This window comes from Camellia sinensis, chromosome 11, assembly GCF_055761805.1.
Source record: "Camellia sinensis isolate YWXY chromosome 11, ASM5576180v1, whole genome shotgun sequence".
Classification (NCBI taxonomy): domain Eukaryota; kingdom Viridiplantae; phylum Streptophyta; class Magnoliopsida; order Ericales; family Theaceae; genus Camellia; species Camellia sinensis.
Window position 1 is genome coordinate 151,422,072 of NC_138971.1, and position 25,735 is coordinate 151,447,806.

Here is a 25,735-nt window from a genome sequence, read left to right on the forward strand (position 1 = left end):
GCCGACCAGCAATTTTGTTGACCCTTTTGACGCCTGGTCGGCCGACTAGGGGGGGTGGCCGGCCGGCCACTTGAACTGGCCGGCCTGCTTCTTGCTTTTTCTTTTTCTGGGTGTAATCCAGCTGTGCCAATTGGAAGCCATTTGGTGCATCCTCCATACATATGTATGGAGGATACTTGGGCCCTTTTTGGATATTTTGGAGACTCTCCTCTATAAAGGAGAGGCTTGGCTTCATATCAGCTGGTGGAACAAAAATTGCTTAAGGCTTATCACCTCCCTCCTCCATTGTCACTACTCAAAGCTCCAAAACCCTAACTTTCTTGGTCCATTTGCACTACAACCCTTGGCACCACACCCCCATCATCCATTCCAGCACCTTAGAAGTCATTTGCAGAGGTTGAAAGCTCACCAACTTGGTCCAAAAGCTACTGGAGGTCGGCTCTTCAAGGGTAAGTGTCCATTTCCCTTAAACTTGCGTTTTTTTGCATGTTTGGTTAGCCTTATTTGGAAGAATTTCTGGGCTTCGACCCAAACTGTAAAGTGTCTTATTTTGATCCCCTCTTCAACTTTGTTTAAGGGCACTTTACTGTTTGAGGTCATTTACTTCCCCTTATCCTCTATCTCTCTTTTAGGGCTATTTTTGCATCCTATTTTATCCTTACTTGTGAGCATTTTCGAGATTTCCTATAAACTGGAAAAAGTCTTGTTTTGACATCCTCTTCAATTTTTGTTAAGGTACCATTTCTATTTGGAGTCATCTTCCCCCTATGCATGCTTCATCTCTTCATGATTAAGGCTATGCATTAGAGTACTTGCATTGGCCATGGTTTGGCCTCTTAGCCACTGAAATCCAGTGGATTTTCAGTGGCTTTGATGTATTTTTGAAGGCCAAAATTAGAGGGAGGTGACCCCCTCTTTCCTTGTCTTGTTTGGGGGTCTTTTGGGCCTTCCAAAGGAGCTCTATTTTGCATGCATTGAAGTCACTATTTGGGACCAATTTTGTGGGTTTTAGGGTCTGCCTTAGGTCTGTCTAGGGCCCACCCTTTTGATCATATTTTATACCTACAATGCATGTGTAGAACAATTCCATTCAAGGCCTCTTGAGGGGGCCTTTCTTCGTATGCTTCCTTGACTGATTTCAGGGTCAATTTTGTGAGTTTTAGGGCTGTTATAACTCATTTCCAGAGTTGGTTTGGTCATGATAAGTGTCTATCTTATATGTGCTTAATAACCCCTTGAATGGCCTTCCAAAGAAGCCCCTCATTTTTGTATGCATTGGCTGCATTTCAGTGATTATTTGGGCATATTTTGGCATGTTTTATTCACTGTTTTTGGCTGGTTTGATAAGTTCTCATTTGCTTCATATACATGTCATGTAAACCATGTTTGCTAGCCAATGTTGCATGCCATTTTAGTCCATCATGTTAGCATCTTTTGGCCATGCTTTAAACTGGAAATGTGCATGTTTGGGGACTGCCTTGGCTCTGTCTTTAGACTTCATGATCAAATAATGCTTGCTTGGTATACTTGTGGTTCAATGTATTGGACTAGTTTTGAGTTTCGGGGCTTATTCCATGCATCGGGTGCTATATTTCCATGTTTCGGGACCATTTAGCATTATGTTTCAGTACTGAAAATTACATGTTCGAATGCCATGCTTCATCCTTGCCATGTTTTGGTAGAGTGGCATTCAATGCCTTAGGTTCGGTTCTCAGTTTGCGTGCATGTGTGCACGCATTTCGGTTGTCTCATTTTCATCTAATGGCTACTGATGTGAGTGTGGCTGAGGTCCACTCATGTTGGTGTAAGTCCATTATGCATTGTGCATGCCATTTCATAGCATTGCGTATGCTAGGTTGTATGTTAGAGCATTGTGTACGCCATGTTGCATTATGCATTGTGTATGCCATTTCATAGCATTGCGTATGCTAGGTTGAATGTTGGTCGCATTGTGTATGTCATCTCATTTGCATTGTGTTTGGGATAGGAGTTAGCCCAAGCACGGGAAACGAGGGACGTTTCGTACTTCGAGTGACGGAACGTGTCTCAATTCCCTGTCGCCGACACTCCGAATTACCCATGATGGAGTTTAGGTCTTGTTGTGTTTTCATGTGCATTCATCTCATATTGAGTCGTGCAATTCGACTCCTCAGCCATCATGCATCGATATGCGTGATTGGTGGCATGAGGATCGAGGACTACACTCCCTGAAGAGTAGTCATGCGTACATAAGTGAAATACTTTGCCATGCCCCTTTGTTGCTCTCTGTTGCAGTAAATCAGAAATCAGCGGCCTTTTGGAGCGTTGCGCAATATTCCGAAAACAATTGCAAACAGAGGCGAATCGGGGCATCGCAATGGATTTTCGCGCCAGGCAACTCGAGCATGCATCATTCATCATTTGGAACAGAGTTGAGGCGGTCCATGAATTTGCATGCCGATTTACCTACTTTCCTAAATTAATTTGTTAATTAATTAGGATTTTCTATTTATTCGGACTGTATTATTCATTCGGACTGTATTATTCTTTCAGACCCTCCGAGCGAGGGCAATGTTGTAATAAGTGTGCGTGAGTGTGATGTATGTCTTCCAACCCCACGCCTTTCTCCATTTTATTTACCAGCTTATGATGGTTAGATTAGGGCATGTTTCAATTAGCATACAGTATGATAGAATGTTTGCATCATTCATTTGTCTTACATGCACCGGGCTCGGCGCACCATACTAACTGCATTTGTATTTCAATTCCAAGTTGAATACTTGTTAGTTACAGCATCACCATATGCCATCTTTAGAATAGCCGAGCCTATCTTAGTTGCATTTTGCATGTGTTGCATTAGGCATTTCTGTATAGTTAGGAACATGCATAGATTTCTAACATAGCTTCTGTTTTGGCTTGGAGTACTCGGTAAGTTTTGTGCTTTAGCATCCTTGCATGTGTGTGAGTGACTACCATGATAGCATGCTTACCATAAGGCTAATTGCTTATGTGATATACCTGCTTGAATGCCTGTGGGTGAAGGTTGGGTTATTTGGATTGGAACAATTCATCAATTGTGAGTTTTAAGCCCACTAGATAGTGGCAAATCATCTTGTTTTCTATGCCCACCTGAGGGTGGCAAATCCACATTTTAGCCTACTTGCGAGTAGCAAACCGCTTTAAAAAACAAACATGAGATATTTTGTTCCAGTTCAGGCGATCCAGTCTATACTTGTATGTTGTGCGCATCACGTAGTAAATCTAGGCTAATAACCAGAATAAGAACGCATAATGTTTTCAAAACTAGATATCATGGTTAGTAGAGGCCGATCTTTGATCGGGCGAGGGGGGGTGCTCACGAAGTGACCTTCCCCAATCGTACCCAAGTTCCCAAGCCGATGCAACTTTGGTGATGACGGACACGTGGCTTTAGGCAACGAGTCAGGGTTTCCTAAATTTCCCAAAATAAAATATTTAGGTGGCGACTCTGTATCTGGCAAAGTAGTCCATGTTTGGCACTTCTTTCAAAAAATCTATTTTCAAAAACGATTTGCCGGATTTGGACTCTTTAATGATTTCATCGGTCTTGCATTGCACTCTGCGAGATTAGATACAGGACCGTGACATTGAGTCCTGAACTGTAGTGAGCCCAATGAACAAAATGGGGGAGGGGGGGGGGGATTCCCTCTCGGGACGTTCGGGGACGTCTACATCCAGCTACTACGGTTACATCAGAGGCGGCATTTAGTGTAGGCAGTAGGGTGATTGATGAGACATGGGCTTTATTACTTCCAAATATTATGGAGGCCCTGATCACTTGCAATGATTGGATTGAATCAACCAAAAATAGAAGTAAGTGAAATATTGAAGTTTTTAAATAATTAGATGTTCTTTAGTTTAGTTCTATAATGTCTCATTATTTTGAAATTGCAGATGTAGAAGAATGCTCACATAGGTAGATGGATTGAAATAAACTAATCCATTTAAAGTTATTTGGTGGGGGAACTAATTGGTTCTTTGTTCTAAAATTTTTAGTGTGTTGTGTTCCGGTGTTCATTTAAGAATATTGTAACTCGCACTAATCTCTGTCCACATGACTATGGTTTTCTATTGTTAAGAAAGCTGTATTAATCAATATGGGCTGACCAAATGCTATTTAATTTTTCAAAAAGAGAGATGTATATCGTGAAATGCTCGGGAAAATTCGTTGAAACTTCACAAATTTGTAGTCCATGTAATTGTCATTGTGTTTTCTCATTTTTTATACTGTTCGCTTACTTTAGGTTTTTTAATAAACGATTACATTTCCATTTCCATTTTTATACTACAATGGTGATTATGAACCTATTAGAGACATTAATTTCCTATCCTTGTTGATTTGGGTTTGCTTTCTGTCTGGCTTTTAGTTCCTAAAAGTTCCAGAATAAAAACTCAATTTAACCCATTTTGAATTCGGCTGAACAAATCGTTTTCTCTCAAGTTGTGGAACCATATCAGATGGAATTTTTGCTCATGGTATTTCCTTTTAGCATATGAAGTTCTTGCATATGTTGTTATTTCAGGATATTCATTGCGTTCCTTTTATGTGAACATACTTATTTTGAACTCCATGATAGAATGTTCACCACACATTTTGTTTTTTCGCTAGCTGTAGTATATGCACATGCGCACACATGTTTCATTATTTGTCAGTTGAAATTACATACTCAAATTTGTTTTTATATATTGCCTATTTGGAGTTATAGAATTCTGAAAGAAAAAAGAAAAAAAAGTAGAGAAAGTAGGAGATGCAGACGTCAATGTTTCACATTCTTCATGCATCTGTCCTTTGTTTTGAACTACATGATAGAACATTTAACTTTTTATATCGCATATGTTTTTTTTTTATTTTTTTATTTTTTTATTTTATCTTTGATATCTGAACACTCGCGAACACACATGTTTCATTACATGCCAGTTGAAATTGCATACTCAAATTTGTTTCTGTTTATTGTGTTTGGAATCATGGAATCTGGAAAAAAATGAAGGAGAAAGTATGGGATGCAGACACATATATGCTTCACATTCTTCATGTGTGTTCCATGTAGGCCTGTCAATGGATTGGGTATAACCCGAATCACTTGGTTTAGTTCTATAAATATCTTAATGTCTCATTATTTTGACATTGCGGATGTAGAAGAATGCTCATATGAGTAGATGGATTGAATTGAATCACTTGGTTTGTCATTCTCATTGTGATAGGAGAAGTTATCTTAAGTTGGAGAAATGAGTGATCTATATGGACAGAGGCTCTATCACAGAGCAATGTGTTTAGTTTTGAGTTTTTGAATTCTGCTTTGAAACTTTTGCAAGTTTGATGATCTTCATACTCTTCTCTTTGTTCTTTTTCTTTTTTTGTCCTTTTGATTGCCTGGATTATTGGTGGAAGTTGCACATTGATGGATAAATTTGATCTGTTTGGTTGCCAAGAAAATAAAACAGAAGGAAAGGGAAGAAAAAATGTTATGTCTTATAATATCATATGAGAGGGAGATTTATGAGCCGAAAGTGGGCCGAGATAAAAGTCGTGCAAGTTGAAGGCCCAAGGGCGTGTTGGGCTGAGATAGCTTAGGGTTTGCCCGGAGGTGAGGCTGCTCGGCCCGTGGCCGAACTACTTGCACCGGTGGTGACCGTGCAGCTTGAGTTGGTCGGCCAAAAGGCATACACCTTTGGCTCGGCAGGGAAGCTCGTGCCCAAAGCTCGGCAGGAAAGCCTTTGGTTGATCGGCGTGACCTTTCTGGAGCTCGACTTCGCCGGAATGCAGTCGAGCATGATAGGGACGGAGCTCGGCTATTGCTACACTTGGGCATGAAGTGCAGCCTAGATGTCGGCGGTCGTGATGCTGTACCCCGGTTGCCGAGCTCCCAACATAGTGGGCTGGCAGTTGGGTTAGGCAATGTACAGCGAGATTTGTGCTGACGGATGGGATAGCAGTACCACGTGTCGAGAGAGCACTGAGGGTAGATTTGGGGCGCAGAAGGTATATAAGCATGTCTGCGTTCCCCATGCTAAAAAAACAAAAAAAGACATTTGGTGAGACAAACACTTAACACCCTCCTCTCTCTCCCTCTCTATCCTTGTGTGTATCTGTCTAACTTGATCGTCGGAGGGGTTTTCCGGCCACACACCGCCAGGTAGCTCACCGCCGTTGTGCTCGCAGGTCGATCGGACTGGTAGGAGCTTGGAAGAAAGGAGTGCGGGCTTGCCTGAATATTTGCTCCCCGTACAATTGGCGCCGTTTGTGGGAACTTTGAAGACAAAACCTTGTCTTCCAGACTCTTCTGATCACCGTCCATGGCGAACAACGAAGAGATTCCGTTGTCCGCCGTCGACGGAGTTACCCCGGGGTCAGGCAGACGGAGAGAAGGACATCCCACCATCATTCCTCCGATGGCGGACCTGGAGACTTCTCCAGGAGGACACTCAAGAGACGCGCGGGATAAGCATGGAAGAAGTTATGGTCATTCACGGAGTCCAGACGGTCATCAGCGGCGGAGAGAATCGCACGCCAAACGTCTGGAGCACAAGCTAAGGGACCAGGACGCCGTCATCCGGCGAATGGCGACGGAGATAGAGGAGCTGAAGCGGCATGTCAAAGGGAAGGGTGTAGCTGGAGGGGGAGACCACAGTGAGCGCACCCAACCCCGCCGTTCAGGCAGTCAGAGTCAGTGGCACACTCCTTCCATTTCTATCACCAGAAGTTACAAGGTTGCAGATTCCGACGTGCATGTAGAGAAATCCAGCGTGCAAGATAGCACTTACCAGCCCTCACGTCCGGTGACGACGTCGAGGTGCTCCTATTCCGCTCGTTCAGAGGATTTGCTGGCAGTTTTGAAGGAACAGGCTCGCCGGCGAGAGGCTCAAAGGGTGTCGGCGTTCCAGCGGCTATCCTATGGGGTTCACGCCAGCGAGGAGGTCGGAATGCTCGCCATTCTCAAAAAGCACAAGCTACGCCTGAATGCGTCTAAGTGTGCCTTCAGCGTGGGATCCGAAAATTTTTTGGGTTTCCTAGTCACGAACCAAGGTATCGAAGCAGATCCTACACAAATCTAAGTCGTGCAAGAGTTAAACGGCCCAGCTCGGCTAAGGATGTGCAGCATCTGGCCGGAATGGCCGCCACATCAGATCGCTGTCGCCCTTTCTTTCAAGCCTTGAAATCCAAGTTCTCATGGGATGAAGAGTGTGACCGGGCTTTGGCCGAGCTCAAGGAGTATTTGTCTTCAGCGCCGTTGTTGGTCACACCGGAGCCCGGAGAAGAACTCTACCTTTATCTGGCCGTATTGCAGCACGCAGTCAATGCGGTGCTTGTCCGGTTGGAAGGAATCAAACATCTACCCATCTTCTACGTCAGCAAAGCCTTGCTACCAGCGGAGTCGAGGTACTTGCCGCTGGAAAAACTTGCGTTAGCTTTGATGATGGCTTCATGGAAGTTGGCATACTATTTCCATGCCCATTCCATCATCGTCTTGACCGAGTTCCCCCTCAAAGCTTTGTTCGAACGGGCAGATTTTTTCGGTTGGATTCTTAAGTAGGCGGTCGAATTGGGACAGTTCGATGTGAAGTTCCAGCCGCGCATTGCCATTAAAGCCCAGACTTTGGCCGACTTCGTTGTTGAATTCTCACTTAGAACTCATCCGGTATGTCCGGTCGATATTGCCGTGGCAGATGAAGAGGTGAATGCAAGCTCGACCGAAATACCACAGCTCGACGGCATTGGCGACGCGAAACTTGCGCGCCCTGCCAAAGCACCTTCAGCTAATACGATACCACAGCCCGGTGATGCGATGACGGAGTTGGGTATCACTGCCCAACTCGCTTTGTCCGACACCACATCATCGAGGAGGGAAGAAATGGAACCGCTCAGCATAGAGCCTGCGGCCGGCATAATACCGCAACCTGGCGATTCGCCGATGGACTTAGGCATTATGGATCAACTTGCTGAGTCCGGCGCCGAATCACCAAGGGGGGTTGAAGTGGAACCGCTCAGCACGGGACCGGAAGTCGAGCAGCCGAGCAACCGTGATCCCATCAACCTTCAAGCTTCTCAGGACCCCTCAGAATGTTGGAAGCTCTTTGTCGGCGAAATGTGAAAACTTTTTGTTGATGGAGCCTCGAACCGTCACGGTGCCGGGCTGGGTATAGTTCTGATTTCGCCAGACGGACTGACTATTGAACATTCTATCACCCTTGGCTTCCTAGCATCCAACAATGAGGCCGAGTACGAGGCGCTATTGGCCGGTCTAAAGAGCGCGCTTCAGATGCAAGCGTCCGAGCTAATGGTTTACAGTGATTCCCAACTTGTAGTTAACCAAGTTTCTGGGGTTTACAAGGCAAAGATGACAGAATGATGAAGTACCAAGCTCTGGTCAGAGACCACATCAAGCGATTTCAGGCGATCAGGGTCCAACAGATTGGCCGAGAAGAAAACGGCCGAGCAGATATGTTGGCCGGCCTTGTTTCTATGGTCAACAGCACATCTCCCAACCCTCTTTTGATTGAATTCCTTCCGAGGCCCAGTATTGAGGAAACAGGGCAGACAGAAGTATTCTGCGCCGAGCTAGGTCCTTCATGGATGGACCCTATAATCCTCTTTTTCAGAGAACGGACCCTTCCAGCTAACAAGAAGGAAGCGCATAAAGTGCGGGTGAAGTCCGAGTGGTTTTGGCTCTCTCCATCAGGCGCTTTGTATAAGAAATATTTCACCGGTCCCTACCTGAAATGTGTGCACCCCAGCAGCGTGGAAGCCTTCCTTTACGAAATTCACGAAGGCATCTGTGGCAGTCATATAGAGGGCAGGTCCTTGGCCTACCGAGCTATTTCGCAAGGCTACTGGTGGCCGTGCATGCAAGCCGACGCCTAGAAATATGTTCGCAAGTGTGAGAAATGCCAGAAGTTTGCCCACCAGATCCACCAGCCGGCCAAGGAACTTCTTCCTCTCACCAGCCCTTGGCCCTTTGCGATGTGGAGGCTAGATATAGTGGGGTCGCTCCCAACAGCACTAGGCAACCGGAAGTTCTTCATCGTGGCCACAGACTACTTCACTAAATGGGTTGAAGCGGAGCCTTTGGCAACAATCAAGGAGAAAGACGTGAAGCGGTTTGTCTGGCAGAACGTGGTCACGCGGTTTGGCGTCCCCAAAATTCTGATCTTTGATAACGGCACCCAGTTTAACGATCACCTATTCAGAGGGTTTTGTGAAGATTTAAAGATTGAATTCTACAACTCTACTCCGCCTTACCCACAGTCCAATGGCCAAGCTGAGGCGTCGAACAAGATCATACTTGATGGGTTGAAGAAACGGCTGGAAAAGGCCAAGGGAAAGTGGGCTGAGGAACTCCCCAGCGTCCTTTGGGCATACCGAACAACCCCGCGGCAGTCTACCGGGGAAACTCTATTTGCTTTGGCTTATGGCATGGAGGCAGTCATACCTCTGGAAGTCGGCACGCCCACCTTCAGACGTGAAAGCTTCGAACCCGAGCTGAACGCCGAAGCCATTGCCCTTGAACTAGATCTTGTGGAAGAGCGTCAGGAAAAGGCTCTTATCCATGTGGCTGCCTACCAACAAGAGCTCTCAAGGAAATACAACAAAACGGTGCACCCCAGACCCTTTAAAGTAGGTGATTGGGTCTTGAGGAAAGTCATGGGCAATACCCTGGTGCCAGGTGAAGGCAAACTAGGGGCAAATTGGGAAGAACCCTACAAGATAACCGGTCTGGCAGGCAAGAGGGCATATCACCTAGAGGACTTGGATGGTAGAGGAATACCCCGGCCATGGAATGCAGCCAACCTCAAGCTATATTATTTCTAGCTTTAGCTTTCTTTTTGTGCAAAAGAAATTTTTGCCTTACACTTCATGCAATATTCATTTTTGTCAATATATAGAAGCGACTCAGCTTTGCCTCAGCATTTTTAATGTTGTTTTGAGTTTTGAGATTCTCAACCAAGATGATTCACTCTGGTTGAAAGAGTTGATGTTTTGCTCAACTTGGGTATTCTCAACCGAGATGATTCACTCTGGTTGAAAGAGTTGATGTTTTGCTCAACTTGGGTATTTTCAACTGAGATGATTCACTCTGGTTGAAAGAGTTGATGTTTTGCTCAACTTGGGTATTCTCAACCAAGATGATTCACTCCGGTTGAAAGGGTTAATGTTTTGCTCAACTTGGGTATTCTCAGCCGAGATGATTCACTCCAGTTGAAAGGGTTGATATTTTGCTCAACTTTTGTATTCTCAATTGAGATGATTCACTCCGGTTGAAAGGGTTGATGTTTTGCTTAACTTTTGTATTCTCAACCGAGATGATTCACCCCGGTTGAAAGGGTTGATGTTTTGCTCAACTTTTGTATTCTCAACCGAGATGATTCACCCCGGTTGAAAGAGTTGATGTTTTGCTCAACTTGGGTATTTTCAACCGAGATGATTTACCCCGGTTGAAAGAGTTGACGTGCTCAGCTGTATCTACTACCGAGATGCCTTTGCCTGTTAGTTAAGTTAAGCAAGATGGTTAATGTTGCCGAAGTATTTTGTCCGGTTGAGTTTACTCAGCTGACCGTGCCAACACTTTAAGAAAATTGAGCTTTTTCATTGATGATAAAAATATGTACAAGAGATGGGGCAGACAGCCCAGTTACATGTGCTGAGCAAAAAGAAAGAAAAACTAAGAAAACTACACTAGGGGGGAAAGGTTAGTGAATTCGTCGCCAGCTTCCTCCAGGTTGATTGGTGGGCTTTGACCTCGGATGCCGGTTGCAGTTTGGCCGGGCTGCTCCTGCTCTTGGCGGTCCTCTCCCTCAACATCTGCGTTGGCTGCTCCTTCAAGTCCTTCCTCGGCCTCAGCCTCCAACGCCCTGAAGACGTCGTTGGCATATGGCACGAGATAGGTCGGTAGGAAGATAGCTGGCGGAGAGGCAAACACGTCGGTATCAGGACCTTGACCGAGTTGTTCGCAGGCAGACTTCCAACCTTCTTTGAAATGGATGTCATGGGTGGCGAAGACCTGTTTCTTATAACTGTCCTTGGCCTCTTTAAAGTCGGCGTTGTTGGCGTCTTCGCAGTCTTTCTCCCTTGACTCTTTGAGTGCGTTTAGCTCAGCCTGGAGCTCATCCCGTTTTTTCTCGGCGTCGCGAAGCTGGCCGAGCAACTTGGTGTTGTCAGCGTTGGCAATCTGCAGTGAAGACTTTGCTCGGCTGAGCTCGGTTTGAAGACTTTGGACTTGGCTGGCAGTGTCGTTTGCCTTCTGCCGCAGTCGATGAATTCTCTCCATGACCAAGTGTTGCTTCTGGATGGCCTGCAAGAAGAAAGCTTGATTAGAAAAGAAACCGTGCAAACACTTGTGAAAATTTAAGTATAAGTTGGGACTTACCCTGGTCATGGACTTCACTACGGATTTCACCAACCGGGTGTCTGGCACGTGGTCGCTGCCAACCATGTCGCTCGGTAGAAGGAGTGCTTTTGAAATGTCAAAGGTGAGTAGATGCTCTTTGTCACCCTTAACAGAAGCAGTTGTCGGGATGTCTTTACCCCGATGTTTGAGTTGGGGCCTCTATGCCGGTGTTGGGTCGACGGTGATGGCAGGTTGCTCGGTGCTGAGTTTACTCACTAGCTTGGCAGAAGGGTCCGCACGTGGTCTTTTGCCAGCACGGCGTGTCTCTCCGCTGGCTTGACCGACAGCCGGAGAAACCAAGGCAACCACGACCCCACTGGATTGACCGGCAGCAATTGGGCGGGTTTGGATGCTCGGGATCTCGGTGGAAGTTGCTGTGAGTAGGTTCTTAATGCGGCTTCTCTTTGCCATCTCTTCTGCCTCAATTAACCGGATTAGGGGCACGTCCGGTAGTGTTGGGTCTGGAAGAGGTGATGGAGCACGGAGAAAGTCTGTGACTTTACTCCAGCGTGGATCAGAGTACCGGTAGGTTGGGGTGTAGCCGAGCAGCTTGTTGCAATCCCGGTTGCTATAACAGAGCACGGCCCTGATGGCTTCTTCGTTGGGATAGTGGTAGTTGGCTTGTAAGGCTTAGATTGCTGCAAAGGAAAGAAGAGAAGTGTTAAAATAAAGAATATGGAACAAAGGCAATCGACCGAGCAAGTTGGCACGGCTTACATGTGGAACCGAAATTATTGCTGATGAACCAGCCCGGTACGTCGGCCGTTTCATAGTTGCCGGACACCCAGAAAAAGTCGTCGTGTAAGTCCTTGTCTGGGGTGCCGGTCACTATCTTTTCTTTGCCCGGTCGAATTTTTAAGTAATAGGCGAGGCCGTCGCCCGTGTGCCCAAGTGTGTACTGTCGCAGTATCTCGGTTAAACCTAAGTTGGTCCCTAGCCGGTTATTTAGCTTGTGAATGCCGTTGATTATTCGGTAGGTGTTGGTTGATACTTGTGTGGGTGCTAGCCCGGTGCGGCGCAGGAATTCGGTCAGCAAAGGGTTGACCGGAAAGCGGAGGCCTCCCTCAACGATGGAAAGAACGGTGAAGGGGCACTGGTCTAATTTGTCCCAAGGGGTTGTCTCAATCTCGGCGAGCTCTAGGTGAACATCTGCCGGGATGCCTTAGTCTTCCCGGAATACGGCCAATGCAGCCGGGGTGTCGACAAGGAAGCGGAAGGGCCCCATGTGCAGCCGACTGGTTCAGCTCGGCAAGGTGGTTTGGCACAGACTGGTGTCTTGATGGCTGCTCGGTCGTTGAGAGCCTCGATAATGGTCTGTGGTCCCCTTGGACTCTGCAAGAAAAGGATGGTAAGTGTAAGAGGGAGCGCGGTCGCGCAAAGCGTGCTTGACTTTAGCTCGGTCATGCAGAGTGCCAAACCACCTCGGTCGTTAAGGCTAACCAAGGAGGCCGGTCGCTCAAGCGAACCAGATGTTAGCCCGGTTGAATGGCCAAGTCATTTGGTTACCCCGGTTTCTACTAAGGTTGGGACAAACTGCTTATTTGCTCGGTCCGAATGATTTTTTGGATCAAAGGAAGACCTGGAGCCCGGTCCGCCCCAGATCCTCAGTGTTCATCAGAGAAAATGAAGAACAGCAAGGAGAGTGAAGGGTTAGGGACGGTTTTGGGTGCCTATGTCCTAAAACCTACAGATTTAGTGCCCCAATATGTGAAATGCCGACTGAAATAGCAAAAACGAGGTTCAAGGAACTTACCAGTTGAGGGCAGGGCCTACTTCTTCGAGCACAAATGCAAGGAATGACAGGGACGAAGTTTTGCTGGGGGTGCTTGAGCTCTGAAACATCGAAGGCTTGAAAAGAGGCAGTAGGAATGAAAGGAAGCCAGAAGGGGCATGTTTATAGAGGGGAAGAAGCCGCCCAAATTCAAATTTGAGGGGACAGTTGGGTTGGCTGCTCGAGGGCAGCGTGCCCCCATTAATGGAAGAAGGTATTGACACGTGCCCCCATTAATGGCAGCGTTAGAGTTGAAGAGATAGGAAGGCCAGACGAGGCGTCGACCGAGTGAATCAGGGAGCCGAGCAAGAAAACTAGCTCGGTTGACCTCTTGCAAAACTGAAGACCGAGGAAGTGTTACCCCGGTCAGGATAAATAATCCTAGTCACGCTTGCGCGGACGGAATTAATGGGCAATTAAGAGGGAGATTTATGAGCCGGAAGTGGGCCGAGATAAAAACCGTGCAAGTTGAAGGCCCAGGGGCGTGTTGGGCCGAGATAGCTTAGGATTTGCCTGGAGGTGGGGCTGCTCGGCCCGTGGCCGAACTATTTGCACCGGTGGTGACCGTGCAGCTTGAGTTGCTTGGCCAGAAGGCATACACCTTTGGCTCGGCAGGGAAGCTCGTGCCCGAAGCTCGGCAGGAAAGCCTTTGGTTGATCGGCGTGACCTTTCTGGAGCTCGACTTCGCCGGAATGCAGTCGAGCATGATAGGGACGGAGCTCGGCTATTGCTACACTTGGGCATGAAGCGCAGCCTGGATGTCGGCGGCCGTGATGCTGTACCCCGGTTGCTGAGCTCCCAGCAGAGTGGGCTGGCAGTTGGGTTAGGTGATGTACAGCGAGATTTGTGTTGACGGATGGGATAGCAGTACCACGTGTCGAGAGAGCACTAAGGGTAGATTTGGGGCGCAGAAGGTATATAAGCATGTCTGTGTCCCCCATGCTAAAAAAACAAAAAAAGACATTTGGTGAGACAAACACTCAACACCCTCCTCTCTCTCCTTCTCTATCCCTGTGTGTGTGTCTAACTTGATCGTCAGAGGGGTTTTCCGGCCACACACCGCCGGGTAGCTCACCGCCGTTGTGCTCGCAGGTCGATCGGACTGGTAGGAACTTGGAAGAAAGGAGTGCGGGTTTGCCTGAATATTTGCTCCCTGTACATCATATATGACTTTTGATTTTCCAAGTTTAACAGAATAGATAGAATGCTATCAAATTCTTACATTTGTTTCTTGAGAAACAATCAAATGGGTGACTGATTCTCGAGCCAGAGCAATGTGGTGTTTTTTTTTAATGGATTACAAATATGCATTACCCTTTAGTTTAGTCTTTATCCCCGCTTCAACTTTTTTAATGGAGTACAAATCTCTGTACGCCAAGTCTTTGTCGACATTATGAACATCAGTTTAGTACACGCCTTGGTTCTAGTTACAAAATGCTATAATATGGTTAATTCCACTATTGGAAGCTTCCATGTCATCTGACTTCTGTCTGATAATGGGGCTAAACCGCATCATAGAAGGAAAACTTAATTTTTTAACTGTTCTCTTTACAACATAGTTAACTTTTTTTAGGTTTTGGGAAGGAATTAGAGGATGCAATGTTGCTTTTCTATAGTCAACATAAAGAATATGCAGGCAAATAAACAATGCTTGTGAGAACTGACAAGTGAATTTGAAAGAAATAACTACTCCTTATTTTCTTCCAACATACATCTCAGCAGGAAAATACTAAAATAAGAGAGTTATACTGCATGGTAACTTCATGTGAATGGTAAGTTCATGAAGCCTTCGTAGTCTAGATTGGTAGGTGGTAACATAGATGAATTGAATCACTTGGTATGTCATTTGCATTGTGATAGAAGTTATCTACACACCTTTTTTCTTTTTTCTTTTTTACTGTCATCTCACTAGAATTACAAGGGTTTGTTTTTGTTTTGTCCTTGAACCCAAGGTCAATTGAACTATTTTCTATTTCAATTGTGCAGGACTGAAATAGTGTAGGACTTCACAATGGTGTTAATGGAGAAAGAGATGGAGTCAGTTAAATGCATACAAACAAAGTCTAAGACAATTTACTTAGGAGAAGCTTGTGGATAATTTGTCATTAATTACTTTATTTTGTTTTTGTGGTGAAATGTGGGTGTAAATGTATAAATCAATCGTTAACTATTATAATTATTTTATTTTTGTCTATGGTTGCCATGGTTTAGTATTTCATGAGCTAGATAGTGAAAAAAATATTAAGTTTCATGATTTAACTTTGAATGAGTTAGATAAAAAAAAAAATATTAGGTGCATTTTTTTTTTATAAGTTAGATACTGAATGATTTATTTGTTTGCTTTTTGTATTCATCTCCCCTTCTTATGTTCTGTCCATTTTTTTTTTCTTCAAAAAAAAAGCATTGAATGTTTTAGATACTGATTTTTTTTTTTTTTTTTGTATAATCTTATGAGTAGTAGAAGTATTCAAAATTTGATGTTACAAACAATGTTTTTTTTTATAATTGGTATTTTATTGACTTTATATGGCTGCTAACCACACACACAGAGAAAGAGAGAGAGAGAGAGGGGAAAAAGGATCGGATTGGATTATATGGATCAGATATTTGTTTAAAACGGATCGGATCGGATTACATGTAATTAGATTTTTAATAATCAGATTTGGATTTGGATTAATGGTTAATCAGATCGAATCGGATTTTGACGGATCCGACTCGGATCTGACTAGTTGACAGGTCTAGTTCCGGTCAACCAGTCGAACATCCGGGATGATATCCAGGCGGACGACCGGGTAGACAAAAAATTTAAAAATTGTCTGGTTTACCAAATATGTTTTCAATATGTGTTTTGAAATTGATTTGGAATCATAATTTGAAAACTCAAACCAAACATAGCATTCAAATATAAGGATGGAAATTTGATTTGAAACTCACACCAAACACAGCCAAAATTTTCCCTTTTTGCAGGTTGCTTGGTTCTCTTTTTAGATGAAGAGGAAGCCATGGACACCCAAAAATTCCAAAACTATAGTTACGGAGGAGACAAAAATACCAAAGACCCAACGAATAAGAAATGTATCACCTAACAAAGATAAGGAAAAAACACTCTAGGGCCACAAAGCCTAAAAAAAATATGAAAATCAAATGAGACTAAAATCTAGGGATCTAAGCAAAATGACAACAAAAACACAAAATAGATACTTAACAACAATAAATTTGCCACTACCATCAATATGGAGAAAATAAATTGCTTGGACCACAAACCCTCAACTCAAATCAAAGAGAAGAAATTCTAGGGATTAAATACGAGAATAAATCATGGAGGAAAGAAACAAAAATTGATTAACACAAGAGAGAGACACAAGAGGGCAAAAACCTAGGGCTTGAAACCAAAATCAAAACTCAAATCAACAAAATAAAACATGAAATCAAGAGGGAAAAATGAAGAAATTACCTAGAAATCATCAGGAATTGATGAAAACCCAAGGAAACCAAACCCTAGATGCACAGGAGGAGGAATAGGCAGACAAGAGGTGAAAAACCAGGTCGCGGTTGCGATTGAAGTGAGAAATAAGGGATTTTACCCAAAACGCTCGTAGGCACGAGGAATGTGACTCCGGGCGCGAGTATGCTGACCACAGCCGTGAGAAAAGTGCCGCGGACGCGACTGGGCTCCTTTTCAGACATAGTCCAAGGCTCGAAATGAAATAATACCGAGCACTCTTTGGGTCATACATGAAAAATAGAGTTTTAGAAGTTTATGGCAATGTTCATTTGATTTTAAATACACTCACTTAAAAAGAAGTAAGATTCGGTAAACAAAACTCTCACATAAAGTAAGTGTGTTGTGTGAATAGGGAAAACATCATATTTAATAATGCCATGAACATTCCGTTTTAAACATTTAGTTTCGAAAATCTGCATTACAATTTTTCGGAACTCAAACCTTGAGTTTTCAATGTATGATTTAAAGTGCCAATACCAGCAATTTTCCAACACCTCCTTCTCCATTATTTTTTAACTTTTTTTTTTTTTTATATTGTTAACATTCTTAAAAAATGAAGGAGGCTTTCATACTGCTAAGAGCGGTAGCTAAAACCAATGAGATATGAATTTTATCCTCTGAAACATGGTAGCTATAATTCACTCTCTTATGCAGCCCTTTTCCTTGAACATAACACAAAATCAACATTTCAGCATAATTCTCATCAAACATTGATAGCTCGATAATGGTCAATCCGAAAAAGTTACATTAATGAAAAATGGACACAAGGTTCAGGAACTCCTATGAGCAAAAGATAAACATGTAGGTTTCCCAAAATATATGTACATGTTAGTAATGGGCGCCCATGTGGCATGATCATTTAAATTTAAATTTGATCATTATCCAAATAGGTTTTGAATTTGAATTCAAACCTATTTAGGATAACCACTCAAGATACAGATGTTATCAGTTTTAACTGATATGGATAGATATTATAATATATTATATATCTGATATATGGTTATGGGTAATCCAAGTGAGAAACAACGTATAGTCTGTTTCTACCCATATACTGACTCTCTCCCAAAAACACAACGATCAAGTCTTTGATACTGTGGTTTGTGTGGGTGATATTCAATCTGTGATATCACTCCACTGCTGGGTTGGTTCATCAAGAAGTTTCTTGGAAGCACGTGATTTATCCAAGAAGGTTCTATCATCAAGAAGGTATGATCTGATTATTTTATCCGCTGCACATTCTGTGTTTTTAAGTTTACATTGGTATCAGAGCCTGTTTATGGATATTTTCGTGTTTCCTTTAATCATGTGTATACTTTTATATGTATATGTATATATATTATACACATGAATATTTGTAGAGGAAGAAAAAAATTTTATCAGATTAGGAGCATAAAAATATTTTTTTTTATGTTCATTAATGTCTTTTTTCATGTTCATTAATGTCTTTTTTCATATCATAAATAGTTTTATTTTGAAAAAAGGAGTCCGGTAGTACAAAAATCGGACCAGAAAACACCCTGGAAGGCGGCGCGTGGTCTGCACGCGCCACCTGACGCCGTGGGCCGTTTCCACGCGCCACCACGCGCAGCCACGCGCCACCACGCGCCAGCTGCTCAACCGACGCGCTTGCACGCGCTCTCACGCGCGCGTCAGCGGCGCAGCCACGCGCGCGCCCTCCGCGCCACGCACGCGCGCCGTGCTCTGAGCCGCGGGCTGAGCCGCGGGCTGAGCCGCGCGCTGAGCCGCGAGCCGAGCCGTGCGCCGAGCCGCGATCTGGGCCGCGTGCTGAGCCGCGCCGCGCCGTTTTCCTCGGCTGGCTTGACTGCTGGCGATTAGGCACTGTTTGTTTTGTTTTTAATTCTGAATTGCGTTAAATCGTCATAATTAATTCATTACATATTTGTTTTATGCGTGGCTTATACTGTTAGACTCAGAATTAATTTTTCTACATTCTGTAAAATTTTGAAAATTTTCAGAAAATATAAATTATTTTTCCTGTGTTAATAATTCATGTTTTATGCTTTAAACTGCTTCTGGTGTTGCATAAATATTTTTCTGGAGCTGAAATATTTATTGTAGACTTCTGAAAGGTTTTATTATTTACTGGTAATATTGTCTCATTTTATCAGTTTCTGAATTTTTTATTTCTAATTTTATGTGTATTTATTAGTCATTTAAAATTCCAGAATATTTCAGAAAAATTTCAGAATATTTCAGAACAATGTACATTTTAATTATGGCATAATCTGAATATTGTTTCTGTTTACTAGTTTCTGAATTTTTTATTTCTAATTTTATGTGTGTTTAATTAGTTATTTAAAATTCCAGAAAATTTCAGAAAATTCCAAAAAATTTCAAAAATGATGTACACTTTAATTATGGCATAATCTGCATATTAAATACAATTTTTTTTGGTTTTTTAATATGTTGCAATTAAAGAAGCATGATTAATTATTTATTTGAATTCCATCATTAAATAAATATAGCATGAGTTGTTTGTAAATTTATATTGAGATGCTATTGTATGGAATTTATCATGCTTTGTATATGCCATAAATAGTGGGAGATTGTTTGATTATTTTTTGCGCATGGAATGAAATTAAATTTTGATAATTATCACTAGAGGCGCAAGAGATGATTACGAGCATAGCAAATTTTCGATCTTGAGACATGTGTAAAATTATCATTATTTAATTTAGATTCTTTTTTGTTGCAAAATATTTTGTTTTGTGTTGCTATCATTAATATCCCCTGCGCATTTATTTACTCTGTATGTAGAAATGGCTGCTAAGACAGTGGTGGCAGACTTAACTAAGGGAGAGAAATTGGATGGCGACAATTATGACATATGGCGCCGTAAGATCCAATACCTCCTCAATGAGCAAGAAGTGTTGACCACACTTGAACAAGTGATGGTTGAGCCAGAGCAGGGCAATACAGCTCAACACCGTCGTGATCTTGAAGCCTTTCAGACTTGGCGTAACAAAGATCGGTGTGCGCGCTTTACTATGTTAAGCAGCATGCACAACGACTTGATTAGTGAGTTTGAGCATTGCCCGACTGCATTTGAGATGTGGGAAGCTCTCAAGCAAAAGTTTGGTATTACCTCTTTGGCAAAGCTACGTGGGCTGACTATGAAGTTTGACTCATATCAGAAAAGGGCGCATCACTCGATGAAGCAGCATTTGAGAGTCATGTCAGCCATGATACGTGAGCTTGCGGCTGCTGGGCATAATTTGACTCAAGAGCAGCAAGTACAGGCTGTGATACGCTCTCTGCCAAATTCTTGGGAGCAGATGAAGCAGAACATGATGCATAATGAGAGTGTGAAAACATTCGAAGACATATCGCGTCATTTGGAGCTAGAGGCTGAGCGCCTTGAGGCGGCTAAGTCTGATGGTTCTGCTATGGTGGTTGAGTCAAGTTCACGTAGGACTTCTCAGTTCAAACGTGGAAAAGCAAAGGTGCCCCTAAGAAGCAAGCAGCGGCTGCGCTTAAGCCCAATGGCGCTAGAAATTTCAAGCGTAGGGGCAAGAGAGGTGGTAAGAAGGCAAAGGCTAAATTGACATGCTTTAACTGTAACAAAGAAGGACACTTCGCTCGGGATTGCCCTGAGCAGAAGAAGGTACTCCCTTACTTAATTTCTCGCATTCAATGCTTTGTGTCTAGTCAAGCATTAATTGCTCATTCTCCTCATTTTTGGGTTGTAGACTCCGGAGCAACAGACCACATCGCGAGGGACAGAGTAGGGTTCATTGAGTATCGTCGAGTACCTGCTGGGAGCAGAAACGTTTACATGGGGAACGAGTCCAGTATGGAGGTGCTTGGCATTGGCCCATTCAAGCTGGAAATGCGACGAGGGCGCACCTTGTATCTTCATGATGTTCTTTATGCTCCGGATATTCGGCGAAACTTAGTTTCAGTTATTAGCATGATGAGCCTTGGTTTTAGTTTTTGTTTTGAGAATAATGGTGTTAGCATTTATTTGGGAACAATTTTTTATGGTTTTGGTTATCTTTCAGATGGTTTTTTAGTTTTGGATGTGGATGATTCTAGTATTAATAAAAATGCCAATGGCTCTATTTCTAATATTGCATCTTTTTGTGATAATGATTCTATGAGATGGCATGCTAGATTAGGCCACATAGGGCAAGACAGGATGACTAGATTGGCTAGAGAAGGTCTTTTAGGCCCACTCGCTAGAGTCACTTTGCCTACTTGTGAGCACTGTCTTGCTGGAAAGGCAACAAGAAAACCATTTGGGAAAGCCATAAGGGCATCTATCCCATTGCAACTTATTCATTCTGATATATGTGGACCAATGAATGTGAGGGCAAGGCATGGAGCCCCTTATTTCATCACATTTATAGATGATTGCACACGTTTTGGTCATGTCTATCTGATTTCTCACAAGTCAGAAGCATTGGATTGCTTTAGACGGTATGTTAATGAGGTTGAGAATCAATTAGACAAGAGCATTAAAGCACTAAGGACTGACCGAGGACGTGAGTATCTATCTGAGCAATTTAAAGTGCTCTGTGAGGAAAAAGGAGTTATCAGGCAATTGACAATTCCTAGGACTCCGCAACAAAATGGTGTAGCGGAGAGAAGGAATCGCACATTGCTTGACATGGTTAGATCAATGATGACGCAAGCTAATCTTCCAATTTCTTATTGGGGAGATGCTTTGTTGACTGTTGCCTACGTCCTTAACCGTGTGCCCTCCAAATCAGTTCCTTCCACCCCATATGAGATGTGGACTGGCAAAAAGCCTGATTTGGGCAATTTGCGGCCTTGGGGTTCGGCAGCTTACATACACAACGCTTCTCATAAGTTTGGGAAGTTGGGCCCTAGAGGAAAGAAGTGTATCTTCATTCGCTATAGTGAGCATTCTAAGGGCTATGTGTTTGTTGGGGAGCATCCGGATGGAAGTGTGACTGAAATTGAGTCGCGAGATGTGGATTTCCTAGAGGAGGATTTCCCTAGCAGAGGTGAGGTAACTAGAGAAGTAGAATTCTACGAGATGAAGGATTTACTTGAAGGCGCACCTAGTAGCTTAGTAGAGAATGAGGAAATAATTCCTCAAGCTCCTAGGGACAGTGGGAGCGATCTACCTACCCATGGATTAGATCCAATGGATGAGGATTCTCAGGATTCTCAACTACGTAGAAGCAAACGTGGAGCTATACCCCGTCGTCGTTTTGAGATTGAAGGGGAAGCATTCATGATTGCTCCGAGTGATGAGATGGAGCCTAAGAATCTCAAGGAGGCTCTCTCATCCCCTGCTAGTAAAGAATGGAGTACTGCAATGGAAGAAGAAATAGAGTCTATGAAGAAAAATCATGTCTGGGACTTGGTTGATTTGCCGCTAGGGCGCAAGACTATTGGGAACAAATGGGTCCTCAAAATCAAGCGCAAGGCGGATGGTTCCATAGAAAGGTATAAGGCTCGCCTAGTGGCGAAAGGTTACACCCAACGAGAGGGTGTGGACTATGAGGAAACTTTTTCACCAGTTGTAAGGTTTGCCTCTATTCGCCTAATCCTGGCCATAGTAGCTCAGTTGGACTTAGAGCTATATCAGATGGACGTTAAAATTGCATTTCTCAATGGAGAATTGGATGAAGAGATCTATATGGATCAACCAGAAGGCTTTGTGGCAGTAGGTCAGGAGCGCAAAGTTTGCAAGCTTCAACGATCTATTTATGGCTTAAAGCAATCATCCAGACAGTGGAATCTGAGATTTCATCGAGCCATTGTTTCAAATGGGTTTACGATGATTGATGAAGATCACTGTGTGTACGTTAAGCGGTCCAAGGACATTTTTCTGATATTGTCATTATATGTAGATGACATATTATTGGCTGGAAATGACAAGGAGATGATTGTCGCCACTAAAATGTGGTTGTTCTCTACATTTGAAATGAAGGACATGGGTGAGGCGAGCTATGTGCTCGGTGTTAAGATCCTCAGGGATCGCTCTAGGAGACTTCTTGGTTTATCTCAAGAGGCTTACATTAAGACTATTCTAGAGCGGTTCCAGATGCAGAGCTGCAAACCCATTGACACTCCTGTTGCAAAAGGCGAGAGCCTAAGCCTTGATATGGGTCCTAAGACTCAAGAAGAAAATGAAAAGATGGCCCGTGTTCCCTATGCAAATGATGTTGGAAGCTTGATGTATGTTATGATGTGTACACGTCCTGACATTTGTTATGCAGTCGGATTGGTGAGTCGTTACCAATCCAACCCAGGACCAGCTCATTGGAAAACAGTTAAGAGGATATTACGATATCTTAGAGGAATTGCAGATTACACACTTTGCTACCAGAGTTCAGATCTACATCTAGTTGGCTATTGTGATGCTGACTGGGGAGGAGACCTAGATGAGCGTAAGTCTACTTCAGGATATGCTTTCATGCTTAGCGATGGTCCTATTTCTTGGAGCAGTAAGAAGCAATCCTGCATCGCCTTATCGACCATGGAGGCTGAGTTTGTGGCTTGTTCATCTGCCGTTCAGGAAGCCGTGTGGTTGAGGAGATTCCTTCAGCATTTGGATGTTGTCACACACACTTCAGACCCTGTGACTATCCATTGTGACAGCATGGCTGCACTCGCTTACGCTAAGGATCCTAAATACCATGGCAGAACCAAACACATTGATGTGAGGTTCAATTTTATCAGAGATATTTTGGCGCAGAAAGAAGTGATCCTGGAGCACATCCCTACGAGTCGCATGGTTGCGGACCCTTTGACTAAGCCCATTGCTAGAGATGTTTATCTTACTCATGTTAGGGCTTTAGGACTACGTAGGTGGTGATATTTTTTATGTGTATTCAGTTGAACTCATTTTTTGGGGATATTTATGCCATTAGTATTCATACTTGTTTCTATCACACATTTATGTTTACTACTTTTAGTAATGGTTTGTGAATTAGCATACACAAAACAATTAAATTGATGTTAGCAGGCAAGATTGGCTCACTCACACGAGCAATCGCCCTTAGCGCTGGATAGCGAGTAAGGATAAGACTAGAAGCTAAAATTATCCACTAGCTATGTCGCCTTGGTTGGAGCCAAGATGAGGTCTTGTTAGAGACCGACCATGGATATGAGAGTACCCACTTTTCCATGATATGTCTGTTATGGATAGCCAGATGCGAGATCTCATTTGATGCCTGAGAGGCGAGCAAATAGAGAATTCGAGTTAGACGCTAGGAAGCGACTCGTGTGCTTAAGAGCGACTAGACTAAGATCTGTATGGTGTGTGAGTTTAACATCACTCTTTGGAAGAGTAACTCCACTATAACATGCATCCATACTGCATGTGCTTATCGACCCGTTAGCGAGGTGAAAGAATGGATCCCTACTTCTTCACCGTGTGAGTCCTAAAAGTCATTTTTTCCTAAATGACTTTACTTTGTGCCTTTTGTGACCTTTGACTATGTCATAAGATGAGGAGTTGATGTTCAGCTACTTTGGTATGTTGCCTGCGGTCATGTATGATTCGGCTTTAAAGGACATTACTGGGAAAGCGGTCAATTTCAAATTGAATGATATGAGGGTGAAGAGAAGATCATCTAGTTCTACATCTCTGCTCTATATTCACTGTCGACAACTCACATCGCTCTTTATAGGATGCTGATTGGGTGTGAATATAATGCGGGACCTAGGAGAGTCAAACATGCTCTTTGAGGGATTAGAGATGTTTTTTGGACTGATGTAGCTAGATGGGTCTGGGTACATGAGACACTATTTCTGTTCTTTTTGGGTTGATGTCTCTATGCTGACTCATATTGAGTTTCTAGTATAGAGCTCCCACTTGCAGGTGTTCTCAGCGGTCGCACAGTGCATTGGCTAGTATGAGATTGTTCTTTTTGGGGAGATTGAGATAGAGATGTGGCAGTGTCATGCCAACTCATGTGCGAGTGGGAGATGTTAGTAATGGGCGCCCATGTGGCATGACCATTTAAATTTAAATTTGATCATTATCCAAATAGGTTTTGAATTTGAATTCAAACCTATTTAGGATAACCACTCAAGATACAGATATTATCAGTTTTAACTGATATGGATAGATATTATAATATATTATATATCTGATATATGGTTATGGGTAATCCAAGTGAGAAACAACGTATAGTCTGTTTCTACCCATATACTGACTCTCTCCCAAAAACACAACGATCAAGTCTTTGACACTGTGGTTTGTGTGGGTGATATTCAATCTGTGATATCACTCCACTGCTGGGTTGGTTCATCAAGAAGTTTCCTGGAAGCACGTGATTTATCCAAGAAGGTTCTATCATCAAGAAGGTATGATCTGATTATTTTATCCGCTGCACATTCTGTGTTTTTAAGTTTACAGTACACAATGAGACAAAGTTCACCAGTATTCAAGTGAGATGTGAGTTACAAAAAGAAAACATGTCATGCAATTATAAAACAAGGTTTTTCACAAGAAAGAGTTCAGAAACACATAACCAATTAAGCCAAAAGCAATATGTTCAAAATTCAAGTTTGCCCGCACAATTCCTTTTTCCCACAACCATTCTAAGGTACTCCCCCTGAGACTGAAAATTGGATAAAAATGTAGCAGACTCAAGAACACAGAAAAAGACTCAAAAACTCAAAGAAGAACGACTAGACGATCAAAAGAGACAACTACAAAAGTAAGATCATATGTACAAAACCATAAATTTTTCATCTCAAATCAACCTTTCTCACCCAAACCGATCTAGGCTTAGCATGAGAAATTCCATCATGATTTTTTGAAAAGTGACCACCTTATTGATCATTTGAATTTTCTCTCAGCAAATCGTAACCACTAAGCACATAACAATAAGGGCGAAGATGGCCTAATTTACCACAAAAATCACACCTAAACATAGAATTACCATCCTTTGGATATCTTGTTGCTGGCTTACCCCATTGAATGTTCCGTTTGTGCTCATGTTGTCGCTGCTTGTGCATATGTTGTGACCTTTGAGCTTGTCGAGAAACAACACCATCTTTGCCATGGTTAGCCTTATACAAATTCAAGCAATGAGGCCTAATGTAACC

The 25,735-nt window shown here is 43.2% G+C and overlaps 1 protein-coding gene and 1 long non-coding RNA gene across 2 annotated transcripts in view; one reads left to right on the plus strand and one right to left on the minus strand.

Annotated features, from left to right (window-relative positions):
• LOC145803295 (uncharacterized) overlaps positions 1-20,136 on the plus strand; it is a 103,637-nt gene extending 83,501 nt beyond the window's left edge. The window contains exon 2 of the long non-coding RNA XR_014345406.1: positions 19,457-20,136. This is a non-coding gene — a long non-coding RNA (uncharacterized LOC145803295). The remainder of the gene's footprint in view (positions 1-19,456) is intronic.
• On the minus strand, positions 10,602-15,914 carry LOC114270562 (uncharacterized). Its single transcript, XM_028212085.2, has 2 exons — positions 11,382-15,914; positions 10,602-11,306 (listed from the first exon to the last, which is right to left on the minus strand). Exons 1-2 carry the CDS (start codon positions 11,445-11,447, stop codon positions 10,686-10,688), a joined length of 687 nt encoding a protein of 228 aa, XP_028067886.2. The 5' UTR covers positions 11,448-15,914; the 3' UTR covers positions 10,602-10,685.
• Positions 20,137-25,735: the final 5,599 nt, after the last annotated feature.